The sequence below is a fragment of the Tiliqua scincoides genome, chromosome 2 (genome assembly GCF_035046505.1).
Source record: "Tiliqua scincoides isolate rTilSci1 chromosome 2, rTilSci1.hap2, whole genome shotgun sequence".
In the NCBI taxonomy this organism is placed as follows: domain Eukaryota; kingdom Metazoa; phylum Chordata; class Lepidosauria; order Squamata; family Scincidae; genus Tiliqua; species Tiliqua scincoides.
In genome coordinates this window covers 124979449-124995528 of record NC_089822.1, presented here as the reverse complement: position 1 = coordinate 124995528, position 16080 = coordinate 124979449, and the positions used below count along the sequence as shown (strand labels likewise).

The following is a 16080-nucleotide window of genomic DNA, read 5'->3' as shown; positions in this document are numbered from 1 at the left end:
TTACGTCTTACGAATCACACTGAAGAACAGCCACTTCCCCTTAGCAGTTCTTGCCACCCCTTGGCACCCTTCCCTTGGAATCATGCCATAAATAGTTACCTTAAAAGGAGTAGAGGTGAGGAATTGTGCTATAGCAACCTCACAGGGAATCCAGGGTTCCTCCCTCAAAAGTCATGAAGAGACTGAATGCTTTCTGTGTCTGATGAAAAGGTACAGGGAAACAGATTATTAAAAACATATTACAAAAATTGATATTCCCCCCCCTTTTAAGTCAGAATAAGATGCTCTTCAAAGGAGGTGCAACTCCCCTCCCTTTTGCAGGAATGTGGCCCATTTGTAATGTTCCTCTTTGCCCTGCAGCCTCCTGGTTTTCGTCGTGCTTACAGCTCTCCGTTATACAGCGCCCAGCAACTTGCTGGTGGTAAGTAACTCATGCAGTCCTGTCTCCCTTCCCCATGGGGGGCTCTCCTTCATGATAAAAAACCAAACCTCCTAATGTTTTGGTTTCACTCCTGCAGCTAACCGAAGTGACCCTGTGTTTGAGACACTGAGGACGGGTGTTGTGATGGCAAACAAAGAGCGCAAGAAAGGGCAAGAGGACAAAAAGAACGTAAGGGGTCTCTTATGGGGTGGAAGGGGTGGCTCATCTCTGGTAGTCATAACAGTCTCTTTTGCTGACAGGCAGGGCACGACCTTCAAGGTTGGATTAGTGGGTTTAGGAGCAAGTGAGTTCTAATGGTTAATGTGATTTATAGTACTTGATGTTGCCAACACCTCCCCTTTGGCTGCGTACTGCTATATATGTTACTCATAAATCATTACTTTCTTGCTGGAAGCCTGTGCACTTGGTGTTCCTTTTCCTCCTTCACACAGTGTCTTTCTTAGGCTTGAATGACATGTTACGTTAAACACTAGTGGCTGCCACAACCAACAGCTTTGTGGTTGAATCCCACCTCCCCTACTGTAGCATCTAGGACAACTTACTTGAGTCCTGGCAGCATAGACTTGCTGTTTTCCTGCCCACAGCATTGGCTGCGACTGTGGGGTTAAGAGAAACACATGAAACTGATGAAAGGACTTGAGTAAGAGAATGAGGAATTAAATATGGGGTGGCTGTTTTCAGTGGCTGCTGAACTTTTAGTGTGTAGTTGTGGTCTCAGAATATGGGAATGGCAGACTTCCAGCAGGGGAAATAATATTTAGCCAACCAACCCAAAAACAATCGCAGCTTGAGGTGAACTGGGAACTGGCAACTCTACCAATATATCTGGAAGTCAAAGAAATCTCTCACAAACTGAGAATCTTTATTGCAGAAGGAGAGAAGGGTCTTTGTGATGTTCTCAGTAAATTCTTTTCCTTAGTATTTATATGATTTATATACTTATCAGGTTTCAGTAAAAAAAGATGGCTCAAATGGTCAAATTAAAAACAAAGAGCAAAGCACAATTAAGAGCAAATACAACCACCACTGCTTATATCTAATCAGCACTTGTGCTAAATAATCGTTAATGTTTGTATGCCTGCTAAATGTCTTGCAAGCCTTTCCTAAGCTGTCCTGAAGACCTGCATAATAATGCATATGATGCATTACCCGCAATGCTCTCTTGCGCCAGTCTGTTTACGCAACTCCATTTCCTAGTACCTCTGATGCTAGAAATCGGTGCCTTAGATATCTCTGTTTGAGTGAGGTTCACTGCAATGGGCAACATGGCATGTGCTATTCCTTCTGATGCATCTCCCTTCCCACCTTCTAGCCATTGGCTGCCATGATGGAGGAGGAAACCGAGGCTCCGAAACAGGAGGGTGAAAAACCCGAGGGAGGTAAGTCAGTGCCAGGCCTTGAAGGACGGGCTCCCCGAAGGCTGTGCAGTTCAAACATCTGTCAGGCTGCTAACAGGATGCAGACCAATTACAGAAGAAACAGATGAACAGTCAGTCGTAAGGGAGGGACAAAAATGGTTCATGAAAAATAAAACCTTTCAGCCTCACTCTATCAGCTGCAAAATGGCAATGCCTGTGCGTACACTCAATAGTTTCGAAGCCCGGCAAGCACTAACAATCCCCAAAACTCTGAATTAGTAGTTCTCAAGTTGCCTTGTACTGAAGTTGTAGTTTGTGAGGAGGACGCACGCTGCTGTTATTGCCTGAGCTGTGTTTTCAACAATTCAGTGCAAATGGGCAGGGAAAAGCAGAAAGTGGTCTGAGGTGTATAATTCAGCCTCCTGAGCTTCAGGACCTGAGGCTCTCAGCTTTATTTTAAGAGGCAAGTTTCATTCTTATATCTCCTAAGAGAGGTTTGACAGGTGCAGGAAGCCCCTGATGAAATTTCTGAAGCAAGAAGGAGGCCCTGTAAGTTTTCTGGAGATCAGAGGGCAGTTGATTAGCAGCAGAAAAATTATGCAAAATAACAATATGCAGCTAAGCAATTTTGCATATAATGTGGGCAGATTGAAGTACTCAGCCTTCGTGGTGCAGAATGGTTTTGTCTCTGATATTCAAGCCCACCACACCCCCTTTCTTTTACTCCATCTCCCTTTTCCTTTTCCAGTCCAAGGAGCAGAAGGAACAGTGGAAATGAATGGGTGGGAGGCTGTCCAATCTGCTGCCTGAGGCAACTGCCTCAGTTGGCCTCAACGAAAGGCCAATCCTGGTTGAAATGGTGGGTGAACTCATGAAAATGGCATGTTTAGCCATCATTTGACTTCATGAAGGTGACACACATAAGATCTCAGTTCTGAAAGATGTGGCGTGAGAAGCAGCCTGAACTTGAGCTCTGAGAACACTGCTGGGGACAACACTGGCCAATGGGTTTTGGAGGGCAGCATTCTGTCAAACAACGTTGGCGCATGTACTAGATGTTGTTTCCTGGGCGTTCTGGCACAGTCTGAACCACTAGAATGACCCCATTCCTTTTTGCAGGTCTGCCAGGGGCCCTTTAGGGTAGTAAAACTTTTGACCGTTATCACTAGGCACAGGATCCAGCAATGACCGTGCACATTTGTACATGATTACACAAATGGCAGGTTGTTTTTAGAGTGCTTGTTTGCAGTTCTCAGGAGTTGGAGACAGAACAGGGAGGGGTCTTTGCATCAGGCCCAGGGGAAAATACTGCTGTCAGTCTCTCCCCCAGGGCAAAGTTAACCGGAATGTATACGCTGTAAGAGCAGGACTGTCTGCTTGCCCAGAAATGCATACATTGCTGAGATTATGCCTTTTAGCAATGCTAGACTAAAGGAAGAAAGTGCCCTCTGACCAGATCTAGTATTCTATGATGACCTTGAACAGCAGACATAGATTGGACTTGAATGTTCATGGGCAATGCATGGTCAAATTACATAAGCTAATTGGGTGGGAGGGAAGGCAGAGGGTACTTGCATATGGCAAAATGAAAGAAATGGCCACATTTCTTCTGCAGAATCCATGTTACTCTGGAATCATTTTTTTTTTTGTTCAACACAGAGATTAGCCTTTGTCTTATCTCTTTTGTGGAGTCACAGGGGTTACAAAAGGTTTCTGAAGCCGGTGACGCAGTAAAAGAGTTACGTCAGAAACAAATGATAAGCACAGCATTGAACAAGATACCTTAAGAAATCAAAGCCTCAGATGCTTGTGGAATTCTAGTGTGGAAATCCACCTTTCTCTTATGTGAGCAGGATAACTGAAAACAAATTAAAAATTGGAGGGCACTGGTTGGCATTAATACAAACATATTTGGTATTAAAAGAGAGCAAATCTATCTTGGTTTCATTACTTGCTGTTTTACAGCCTCATGGCTTAAAATTAACCTTGTAATACTTCTTGCAAATATAAAAGAGATGCAAAGTGGGTTATTTATATTTATTTGGCTTATGTATTTATACCTGCCCTTTAAAAATTGGGGTTTTTAAAGTACAGCAACTTACAATAACAGTACAGTGAAAACTCCAATAAAATATCACAACAGCAGTTAAAACAGCAGCATAAATGCAGGGATTAAGAGAGATATATTTTTAAAGGCCTGGGGAAATAAAGAGAGACTTCTGAATCCTTCCTGCTTCTAGGAAATCCAGAAGGACAGAAGCCTGAGAAAAACACCCCAGATGACAAGGTACCTTCTTACCCCTTTCCTCTTTGGGGCTAGGGGTGGGTGAAGAGATACTATGTGCCATTCCTGAAAAGAGCTGCTGGGAAGTCCCACTCCTCAATGCCTGATGTGTGTGGTGTAACTCAGCTGGGTCTTTCCCCAGCTGCTTCGTTAATTGAAATGGCTGCAGGCAACCTCTGAGAGTTCTCCACACAGTTCAGGTTTTTTATGGACATTTGAAGGAGCATGGGGACATTCTCCTGGCAAGTCCCTATATGGGAATTGGCCACTGTATGTGTGTGGCACTTATTTGTGTGCCCTGCCCCGAAATGGAACAAGAGAAAAAGCTGGGAGGGATGTGTTTGAGGCAGGTTGCCTCGGAAGTCTTGGCCAGGCCCTTCTCTTTTGAACCCTTGAGCAGACCTCAGGCTTTCTGGCTCCTGTCAAGAGCTCCACTGGCCAGTCTTCATGGGTTCCTTTCTTCTCTTGGACAGAATAAGAAGCAGCAGGCTGGGTTCCCACAGTCTCACTACTTCATTGCCCTCTATCGCTTCAAAGCCTTGGAGAAGGACGACCTGGATTTCCAGTGAGTGCTTAGGAGCCGGGGTGGGTGTCAAACATACCTGGCTTAAATCTCTCACTGCCTAGCAGGGACAAGGCCCAGTGTAGAAGAATTTGGATCGCGTTTCGATATACTTTGCCAATTTTGTGGTAACACTCTAAGCTCAAAACTAGCTTTGCACAAAAAAATTCTGCAATTTCTAAGCTGAAAGACTTCTAAAAGATTGCAGTGGAAAAAGAGTAAAACTGTCCAACCTAATCTACACACATTACTGCTCTTATCATTTAGGAGAAAGTGTGGAATATAAATGGGATGGACTAAGTAAGAAATGAGGAACTGAGCCAGTACTAGGCTTGCATAGTTTGATTATTTTGAAAGATTGTCCCTTATTTAAGAACAGCAGAGGCCTGTGGAACACAATGGTTATCCCCCTTTGTTTACTACTTGAAGTGCAAGCTATAAATGTCTCTCAGAGAAGCTCATAAAGCTTTAATTCAGTGTCACCTTACTTCATAACTGCAATCAAGCGACACTGAATGAGTCTGGCATCTTACAGAGGACATTGATCATGCTGGAACTTGACACGCCATGCTGCTGTGCCTCAGGACCAGAGATATCATTTGGGCAGGGCAACTGGGGAAACTGCCTTGGGCCTTGTGCTTTCATGATGGCTATAATAGGAGGGCTGTGCACTGGTTGAATTGCCCCAGGCCAACACCCTGCCTTTATCCTTCAAGGGAGGACTCTGTGAGTTGGGAAACTTCTTAGGGATTAGGAAGGCCAAAGAGAAGAATGGAGTGAGGAGAATGAAATAAGCAACTAAGTCTTATGAAAGCAAACTTGGGCCGAGTGAGCAAGGACAGTAGGGTCCCACCAAAACCTGCTCTAGTTGCTGCTTCCATCAGCAAGGTCTTCCATTTAGGTTTGTAGTGATGTGAGAAGGAGGACAATGGCACACATTGTCTTTTGCTCAGCAACCTCTAATGCTCATGGACTCCTCCTTTATCTGGGTGAATAGTAATAAGAGTGGTGCAGGGAGATTTGCTTCTGGCCGTCTTGGTCCCAGGCTATAGAATGTTTGTGGGCAGCTCTGAATGTACACACACACCTATTTTCAGCAATAATTTCATCTTGAGCCCTCTCTTTCAGCCCTGGGGACAAAATTGCCATTGTTGATGACTCCAATGAAGAATGGTGGCGGGTAAGGAGTGGGCTCATTGGGAACAAGGAGAGGGCAACTGTGTTTCTGCTTTAGGGCCAAGTGTTGCTATTTTGGAGCAAAGTTTTGGATTTATTATGAGCTGATGTATTTTAAAAATTCTTCAAAACTTAAGGCAGAGGCAAAAGCATTGCATTTGAACTTCGCCTCAGATGTAACTTTTGAACGAGATTCGTTTGACTTTACTCGCAGCAGTCACACTCTGCTCTTTCAGTGCATTCAGTATAGTTTACATGACACAGTTAAATTTTTTCAATGGTTTATCCATCATTAGGTAAACTCTAACAATGCCATTATCCAATCAAAGGATGAACGAACCATTTCTATGACATCACTGTTCCCAGGCACCTGTTGCTTGTGGTGGCTGAAATGCCCAACGCCAGCATTCAGATTTCCTATCCTTAAGACTGCAACCAGAGCTGAAGTATTGACAGCCACCACAATCAACAAGTACAAAGATGTTAATGGATCTTGGAGAGAAAGGCAGAGCGGCAGTCAGGTGTGGAGGCTCAACAGACTGTGTGAGATTGGTGCGCTGCCGATTGCGAAACTGGGTCTTATTTATAATTCTGTGGAAAGGCTTCTGATCTTTTAAACAGAATTTTCTTACAAACTCCGGGTTCTTGAAAAACACTATGACAATGAAACCAGTTTAATATTCATTTACGTTTCTTCAAATGTCATTAAAATTTAAATTTTTACATTACATTTCACTTAAGGATCTAATTACACATTATGGTCAAAAGTGTGTCACGGAGCCTCAACACTATTGGCTGTTAAAAAAACACCTTTGGGACAGATACAAGGAACAGAGAAGCAGCAGAGGAGAGAATGTGCTACGTGCTTCATTCTTTTTGTCCCCTGTAATTTCTGTACAGTACTCCAAATTGCTACCAAGTGGCTTTTCCTCAGAATGTGTTGATGTATCTGCAGAGGGATACTTGCAGAGGAGAACCTGGGTACGAAAATGCCTACCCCTCTTAACCCCAACCAGCTTATTTCTGGTCTTAGGGCAAAACCAGGAAAAAAATGGACTGAGGGGAGAAATATTGAGAAGTTGGTGGGCGGGGAAAAGATTAAGCACTGCATCCTCCTATTTTTCCCTGCAAATGATCCCACCCCACTACTTCCTCATCCTTAGGAGGCAACCACAGGGTTGCAAACGCCATGTTTGTTTTGTAACATGCCCTTTCACTGTCACCCTAAAACATGTGACAAGCCCTTTCTTGCTTGGGCAAGAAACTGAATGTTTCTGTTGAAGAGCTTAAAGAACCCTTTTGTACTGGAAGTCCTTTTCCCTTTGAAAGTGGTGATTTAGTGTAAGGGCTCAGTAGCTTTTCTCTGGCAATGCTCATTGTAATGTTGCCCTTTTAGAACAGGCCAACTCATTACAGTCTCTTGGAAATTGCTGAATGAGAAACCAGGATGTAAAGAGTGATAGCTGATGTATGTTTTAGGAGAGGAAGAAATAGAAATCGACATATCATGTTAGCCAGAGTTTCTATCCTGACATCTCTTTCACTAGTTTGTGCATGTTTGATGGTGGGAAAAGGCTGTCTGAGTGGGGAGAGTTAAATTGACAATTGTCAAGAATTTTTTTTCTTGCTATTTTTCAGGAAACAAATACTCTCAATTATATTAAACCTGCCCTGTTTGTTGTCAGTCATGGTGGGGGGAGGGATTGACTCATCTCCATGTGTGTCTCTCTTAGGGTAAGAAAGTTGGGGAGATTGGGGACAAAATTGGATACTTCCCACCAAACTTCATTATCCGGGTACGGGCTGGAGAACGGGTGCACAAGGTGCTGCGATCCTTTGTAGGCAACAAAGAGATTGGGCAGATCACACTAAAAAAGGATCAGGTACGTTGGGTCCATGGTTGGCAACCTTCAGTCTCGAAAGACTATGGTATAAGCCTACAGCACCCGGTATTCCCATGCGGTCTCCCATCCAAGTACTAACCAGGCCTGACCCTGCTTAGCTTCCGAGATCAGACGAGATCGGGCATGTGCAGGGTAACAGTTACTGCCCACAACCAGAATGCGCATTTGTTCTCTCTCTCTCTCCCTCCCTCCACCTTCCTTATCCTAATGCAGGGGTGCCCAAATCCCAACCCGGGGTCCATTTGCAACCCTCAAGGACTCCCAATCCAGCCTGCAGGGAGCCCCCAGTCTCAAATGAGCCTCTGGCCCTCTGGAGTCTTGCTGGAGCCTGTGCTGACCCAGTGCAACTGCTCTCAGTGTGAGGGCAGCTGTTCAACCTCTCACGTGAGCTGCAGGCTGAGGGCTCCCTCCGCTGCTTGTGTGATGCCGCAGCGGCAGCAAAGGAAAGGCCGGTCTTGCTTTGTGCCTTTTATAGGCCTTGAGCTATTATAAGACCTTCATTCGTTCATAAAAGTTTCATCTCTAATATGTCGATTTATGTAAATTTATTCAAATTTGAAATGTAAATTCTTTTTTTTTCGGGCCTTCAACACAGTGTCAGAGAGATGATGTGGCCCTCCTGCCAAAAAGTTTGGACACCCCTGTTCTAATGCATACTGCTCTGAATAGCAAGAACCATGAATAGGTGTTTTTTTTGGGGGGGGGGGGGGTCAGCGGGAACACTGGCTCAAGTCTTTGATCTGTAGGATCTTTTCCTTTGTAAGCAGGCACAAGTGTTTCCTCACAATATTTTATATATTTTTCAAAGTTTGTATCTCATGTTTTCATACGATTATTAAATCGTATGAAAATGCCATATCTGATTCAAAATGTCTAACATATTAATGCAACTTAAAAGCTTCTGGATTTGAGAGAGATGCTTCCACTCTTGTTCGTCTTGTTAGCCAGAAAACAGGACAGTGCAAGGAAGCTTACCAACGCAACCAAACTTGTGAGTTTCTCAGTTTTGCAGTTTCCAGGGCTTTACATAGAATGAAAAAGATACATTGACTATGATATACATCTATCAATAGAATGGTCAGTTTTTCTTTTCAGTCCACATTTTACACACATTCAGACGTGGCCCGTTCCATGTGTGGGCCACAGTGGGAAAGCGAATGCTGGGCTAGATGGGTCTGTGACCTGGTCAATTGGGCTTTCCTTATGTAAATACATGATATAAATGTGATGTCCATGTGTTGTCCTCCACTGGCTTTCATTTTCACCCAATTTTGTATTCTTCTTCACTCTACTGTAGATTGTGGTGCAGAAAGGTGAGGAACTGAATGGGTACGTGAAAGTCTACACTGGTCGCAAAGTGGGGCTCTTTCCGGCTGACTTCCTGCAAGAGATTTGAGCACCAACCCTGGCATTTCCAATGGTTTCATAGCCAGGGCCGGAAAGGGCCAGGTTGTTTCCTTGGAGAGAGATTCTGAACCGCCAACGACTCTCTGCAATGGAGTTGGGCTCTGCAAGTGCATGTGGCCCCAAGTGAAAATATCCTACTGCCTGTATTTCTGAGCTAGGATTCAAGGCAAAGAGTGCATAATTCTGTCACCTCAGGAGCCTCATTGCTCCTCTGTGCTCTTGAACTCTGTGGTTTGGTGATGGCGGATCCCAAAATGGATTTAGTTGCTGTCCCTTGATGATGGTAGCCGTGGAGGTCCTGGGACATTGCCAAAACTGTTCTGCTTCCTGTCTGCAAAGGAAGTGGATGGACTCATTATTCACCTTGACTGGTAGACTTGGCATTTTGCTGCTGCCTTCTGCAGGTAGCACTAAGCTTGTGTGCCTGTGTTTACTCAGAGACCAATGGCTATCCCTTTGCGGGCGGGGGGCAGGCCTGGCTCCCGGTGTTGCTTGGACTGCTTAGATTTTGTTATGTTTTGCCAATATATGTTATATCTCAACCCCCAACAACCTACCTACCTTGACAAAGCAGCCGGATTGGTGTTCCAGTGAGATGGCCTGATTGCATGAAAGGTTGAGGAGCAGTCAAGCTCCTCTTATGTTGAAGTACCTCTCACTATTATTCTCTTCCTCCTAATGTTGTGAGTTGGATTCTTTTCCAGTCGTCCTCTTTTGGTGATCGTCCATTATGAGGGAAACCTGATGTAGTAGATGAATGCCTTTTTTTTGGCAACATTCATACACTTCTGTGCACACAACTGACATGTCATAACTTTCTTTGTTGACATGAGGTAGGGGACGTGAACAAAGGAAAATGTAGGATTGCCTTGTTCATCCCCTATATTGGTGCATGGCACCCCAGTGCCTCTTTAGAGGATGCTGACACTTCCACAACATTCTAATTAGTTGGTCAGGTGGTCTTTTCAGAAATATTTCTTGCACCCCACCTCACACTCCATGCTGCTTTCATACAGTACAGTACTGGGTGATTTATCTGTTGCAGGGCCAGGGACTAGTCTAGCTGAGCCAATGCTATTTGCACTCCCAGGCGGACTCCTGGTGTGACTCTTAATGTGCAAGTCCATGAGTTGCTTACCAGCTTTCTCTCTGCACTTGAACTCAGGATTTTGCTGCTGCTTCCTTATAACTCTAGGTTTCTTAAGTAGACCTGTTGAGATGAACTGGTGAAGTCCAACTTTCTTAGTTAAAATTGAGACTTTCTGGCATGATTGCCTGCTCTTCACAAGTATCTAAGTAGTATAGAACCAAGCGCCAGAGTCTAGTCTGAAGTCCTAAATCCCCAAGGCAAAACTCAAAGTATGACTCAAAAAGGAAAAGGGCTTATTTAGGAAAAAGAGAAGAAATAAATAAATCAGAAAAAGAAAATAAACCCAAAATGTCATGCTAGTTAATGATTGTCAAAGGTTGCATGTTAAAAGCTAAAGAACAAGGATTATGTAGCTATCAAGAATATTGAGTCAGTTTCAGGAAGATGCCAGTACACTGTCAGGCCTTGAATGCAATTTGCTTTTTTTGTACACAACACAAGCATTTTTCTGTATCATTTAGGTATGGGGGGGAATGGGACAGAAGGGAGAACAAAGGGGGACTTTTCTGTTGCTAAGTACTTGGCCTCTTATCTAAAATGAATTCGTGTTAGCTTTGGTCTCTTCAAGCATTGTGAACTCATTGTGATTTATCAGCCCTGACTGTGCATGGGTTAGATTTCAACTTTACCCAAAGAGGTTAGGTCTGAGTCGTGTGTAGGCAAGGAGGCATTAGTAGGATTAATTTAGAATTGTTAGGTTATGTGAGCTATGGAAACACTTCCTGCAATCTGGCTAAATGAAATGTTTTGTGGAAAGAAAAAGTGTACACGTGGATGCAAAATGTCTTTGAATATATATCTTCAGTTGACTATCTGGAATTCCTCTGTACTGCAACCGTGAGTGGGTTTTGTGATATGGGAACTGTCAGTGAAGATGGAGGTAGTTTGACTAAGGCAATACAAGTTGAGCATTTTTTTTTTGTCTAATACAAGCATAATCCAATGTCTCCATCACCCTACCTGCCTCTTGTCTCATTTACAATATGGTGATAGGAAGTGATGATAAACCACTGTTTTGGACATGAACACGTTTTGAACATCTGTCCAGGGACCTGTGCTTCTCAGTGACAAGAGTGAGGGCATGTATCACGTGGGTGCAAGAGAGAGTTCACACTGCCCAGGTGGAAATTTGGTGTCTGGTGCCAAGTTTAGCATCCTGAGGATCTCAAGGTTTGTGCGTGGTATTTTTGAACGCAGGCTTTTAACCTTTAAACCACAGGAGACAAACCTGTAAACAGATCTGGTGGAATTTCAAGTGGGCATGAATTCCAATTATCCAGGCATGGGACTTCCATGCACATATTATTTTATAATGGGAATATAATATTAAGGCAGAGTTATTATTCTGGCGGAATAAGCGATCTTAAAAACAGGAAACAAAATGCAGCTTTCTTTAACTGGTTCAGGTTGTCACAGAATTTGGACAATCCTGGAGAAAAAATTTGCATTGCAAGGCACAACATCCAACGGAGTAATGAAGTTGCTATTTGGAAGTCTGGCAATTGCACACTTCCACAGGGCAGAGCATTTTCCAGATGATGCAGTGGTCTGGAAAACTGGGTTCTAGCATGCGGCTGGCTGGCTGGTACAATACCGAAACTTTGACCTCTCCCTCGACCACTAGATCTATTTTCAGAAAATCCCTGCTCCTGCTCTTTCTTGCCTAGTGGAAACAGAGATGCCAGAGCCACGTCCCTGACTGGAATGTGAAACCAGAGAGCATGGCTGGGAACTGGAGCTCTGCCTGCTGGTGGCCATGTATGGGAGCCGCAGAGACAGGTGCAGTTGAATGTGTTGATTTCCATAGTTTACGTCACTGGAAAATTCATGGGGAAGGAGGAGGGGCTGAGCTTTTTGATGCTGAGCGGACAGGTGCAGCCTGTCTGCTAGTGGTGTCTGAATTGCTGCTAGGGTCAAGCAAGAGGATAGTGGGGGGGGGGGGATTTCTAGCAGTGACAGCTGTTAAGTAGAAGATGCAGTTATATGATCTTCTACCTCTAGAGGGCACTAGTACCCTTCAGGACTTGGCAACTGGGTTTGTAGTAGAATAACTTTTGGAGCTCAGCCTCCTCTGCTTTCAGTTCTTTGCCCCACCCCTGCTACTGTAGCATATTGTAGTATGAAACTTTTAAAATAAAAATCCAGGAAGCATATTATGACAGTGGAAGAGTTTGAGGCACCTCCAGAGACATCTGCTACAGGTCTTGCGTTAGTTTAATCTGGCCCTGGTTCAACTCCCAATGGCGCCACTGCCCTTGAATCCAGGGATCACAAGTACTGAGACTCTGGAAGTGATCTGCTGTCCTTGAAGATTTCGTTCTCTCCTGGAAGTCTGTGAGATCCAGAAGGGACATTCCACAAAGCCACCAGCCTGTCTTCCCGGATGGAGCTGCTCTCCTGTGGTTCGATTGAATGAGCGAATAGGGTTTGAACAAAGCATGACTGTGTGGTGTAGGTTGGAAACGCCTGCAAAAACTCTATGATCCCTTTGCCTCTGTCTTTAAAACACACATGCAGAGCAACAGAACATACACTGCTGTGCAAAAAGACCCGTGACCCATGCTACTTTGGCTACTAGGTTAATCTGGCACTGGGTTGGGCTAGGGGACAAAAATCCAGGGCACCTCCGTGGGCAGAAACGTCCTGGGGCAGAACTGAATGGCACCGTACTTAGTGCTTATCCTTTCATTGTCAGCTGGTGAAGCAGAGTGGCGAAGACCGAGCAGTTCTGGGTATGTGAAGCGGTTAAAAAAAGATCCTATTCAGAAAATTAACAAGTCTCCTGCACTAAGGGCCCAATCCTACCCAATTTTCCAGTGCCACTGCAGCTGTGCCAATGGGGCATGCACTGCACCTTGTGGTGGGGCAGCAGTCATAGAGGCCTCCTTAAGGTATGGGAACAATTGTTCCTTTACCTTGGGGCTGCATTGCAATTGCACCAGTGCTGGAAAATTAGATAGGATTGGGCCCTTAGTCCCCTACTTAAATAAGGTTAGGTTCCAGGTATCTGTAAAGTCAAAACATCCAGTTCTTGCCCACCCAGTGCTACTATGCCTGTGTGAAAGCACCACTGAAGGTCATTCAGAACCTGCACGAAAGCGCCAACACAGCCATTCGTAGATGTCCATAGCCTGGAAAGCCAGTGTAATCGTAATTGTCATTTGTGTAGCAGTTTTGAGCAAATCCTACCTTTCCCAGCATTCTTTACAAATTGTCCTTCCACTACTTCCTTTTTCCTCACTCCTCCGACCCTCAATTATTGCAGTTAGCGGGGAGGTGGCATCTGAGGCTTTGTTTGAAGTAACTGGGTGTGAGATTTGACAGTAATGGAATGTAGCCATGAAGGCTGTGACTTGTGACTTGCCGTACCAAAGGCAGCCAGAGGTTGTGGCTTGGTGGATGCTTGAAATCGCTTCTTCTTTGTGTGTTTGCTGCCTGTGGGGAGGTTTATCGTGGCCCTGGGGTGGGCCCACTATTTTCTCTCTGGAAACAGTGTTAGGCATGGTGCGTTATAAGCTGTGCGGGCTGGTAATGACAGCAATCTGTTGGAGGGATCTAGGTGACCCAGCCAGAAATGGGACAGAACACACCTTCTGGGCAGGTAGTTGTATGTGTCACCTAGAAGGTGGCTGAACACTGCTGTTTGAGAACTTAAGTTATAGATAGAGACAGTCTAAAACAATTTAATTTTTACATGGATGGCGGTGTTATCCTTTTTTTAAAAAGGGCTAAAAGCGGTGTTATGTGTTTTTATTCCAAATTAATATTTTAGTCAATTTTAAAGCATTTTATCTAGCATAATCACCATTGTATAGGTGGTACATATGTGTTTTATGCCTGTGGCTGTATAGCCATAGGAATAAAACATAAAACACATCACACGCACACAGGTATATAGTCAACTAATGAATTAAACGTACAGGAGCTGTTTAAGATTTGCATGCTACTTGTATGAACATCCACAGTGAACCCAATGGTGCTAAACACAAACAAACAAAGACATTGCCAAATTAAAGCATTGAGAAGATATCAACTTGAACCCAGCAGAATTGAACATAGCACTGAATTGCTATGGAAACAAACTGGTTTTAAAGTGCGGGGAAAACACACACACACACACACACACACACCCCAACATGGCAAAGAACCATTAAACATTTGCTTACGCCTGAGTAAATGCAAACATATAGCTCAGTTTTGCTTTCCATTGGGTTCAATACATTTATCAGCTTGGAGGGAGGGACTTACTTCTTGAGTGTTTTTGAGGCCTGCGTTCATTGGATTGGGACCATTCTGGTGGTGGTACATTCCTCTTGGCCTGCCCTTTCCGATGGACCAAGGCATGGCCGCCTGTTCACAAGTAAACGCAAACTGTGGCTCAGTTTCTCTGTCCATAGGGCTCCATGCATTTTTCTTAGCAGATTCTGAGCAAGCTCGAAAGACTCTACAGCCAGTGAAAGCAACAAAGCTCCCAGGGAGTCAAGGGCTTAGAAACGCAGTCAGAAACACTCAGGACGATCCACAGACATTCTGCAACCACTTTAATAGGTACATGGCGGTGTTGCTTCATTAATTGAGCAGAATATAAGCCCAATTTCACATTACTAGTTGGCATCCTTCAGTCTCGGAAGACCACGGTGTCACGCTCTGAATGGTGGTCCTGGAACAGAGTGTCCTCTCCAGTGTGTGAAGCCTGGGTAAAGTAGGTATGGAGGGTAGGCTGTTACCCATGCAGCAATCCCCCCTCTCCACGTCGCTGAAATGATCCAATGGAAAGGCAGAAGCCAATACAGTTGGTTCTAGCGGCGTCGCAGGAGTTGCCAGAACGTGACTGTGTTCAGCCATGAACTGCCTCAGGGACTCCGGCTCCGGATTTTGCCTCGATGTTGACTCCTGGAGCCTTTTCCATAACTGGATGTAGCCACAAGGCAGTGGAGGTTTGGGATCAGAGTTTTCCTTCTCTCAGATGAGCTGCCTTCCCAGGCCAAAGAGTCCCATCTACCCGGTGGCTGTTTAGTCGCCTCTTATGACAAGTACAGCCAAACTGAGGGCCTATTCTTATCCCCAGCCCCCAGGGGAAATTTCACATTATGGTGGTGTTATTTCTCAAATACCGTTTTAGGTTGCCTATAACTAGACTGACCCTAGTCACAGAGACTGTATTAAAGGAGGGGTCCCCAAATTGGTGGCTTTGTGAGTTGGTGGTGGGTGGGTGTGGATAGAATGACTGGGAAAAAGAACCAATGATTTCATCGAGTCGAAGCCTCTGTGAGGCTGGGCTGAATAATATCTTACAACCAGCAAATTATTTCCCAGATTTTTTTCTAGGGAGTCTCATGAGGAGGAAGGAGGATCCACACCCTCCCTAGGCAGCCTTATTTAGTTTCTGAACTGTGCTTATAGTCAGCAATTTTTTTTCCTAATATTGATCTTAAGTCTCTTGTCCTGCCATCCAGATGGCTTTTTGCCCTATACAGCCAACAATTGCTCTCTCTCTCTTCCCTCTGGTATCTATATCTCTGTAAATATTTCAGTACTATCATCATATCCCCTCCCTTCATTCTTTTTCTCTCTGGGGTTATACACTGTTTCAGCTTTTATCTCCCAGGCTTTCATCATATGAATTGGGCAGCACATTATTTCTAGTTTTGCCAATAACTTATGGGACTGGTGAGGTCCAGAAATGAACACAGGCTTCGAGGTGAGGGTGACTGCACCCTTATCAGCTTTTCACAACCAGAGAAACTTAACATGCAAAGGCTTCTAAATCCCTATACCTCCATGATGAAGGAAAGCT

At 44.5% G+C, this 16080-nt stretch overlaps 1 protein-coding gene and 1 pseudogene across 1 annotated transcript; one reads left to right on the top strand and one right to left on the bottom strand.

Annotated features, from left to right (window-relative positions):
- Window positions 1-404: 404 nt before the first annotated feature.
- On the top strand, window positions 405-9122 carry STAC3 (SH3 and cysteine rich domain 3). Its single transcript, XM_066617264.1, has 8 exons — window positions 405-421; window positions 519-610; window positions 1755-1821; window positions 4041-4087; window positions 4564-4649; window positions 5775-5826; window positions 7556-7705; window positions 9024-9122. Exons 2-8 carry the CDS (start codon window positions 566-568, stop codon window positions 9120-9122), a joined length of 546 nt encoding a protein of 181 aa, XP_066473361.1. The 5' UTR covers window positions 405-421; window positions 519-565.
- On the bottom strand, window positions 7757-7876 carry LOC136643108 (5S ribosomal RNA; annotated as a pseudogene).
- Window positions 9123-16080: the final 6958 nt, after the last annotated feature.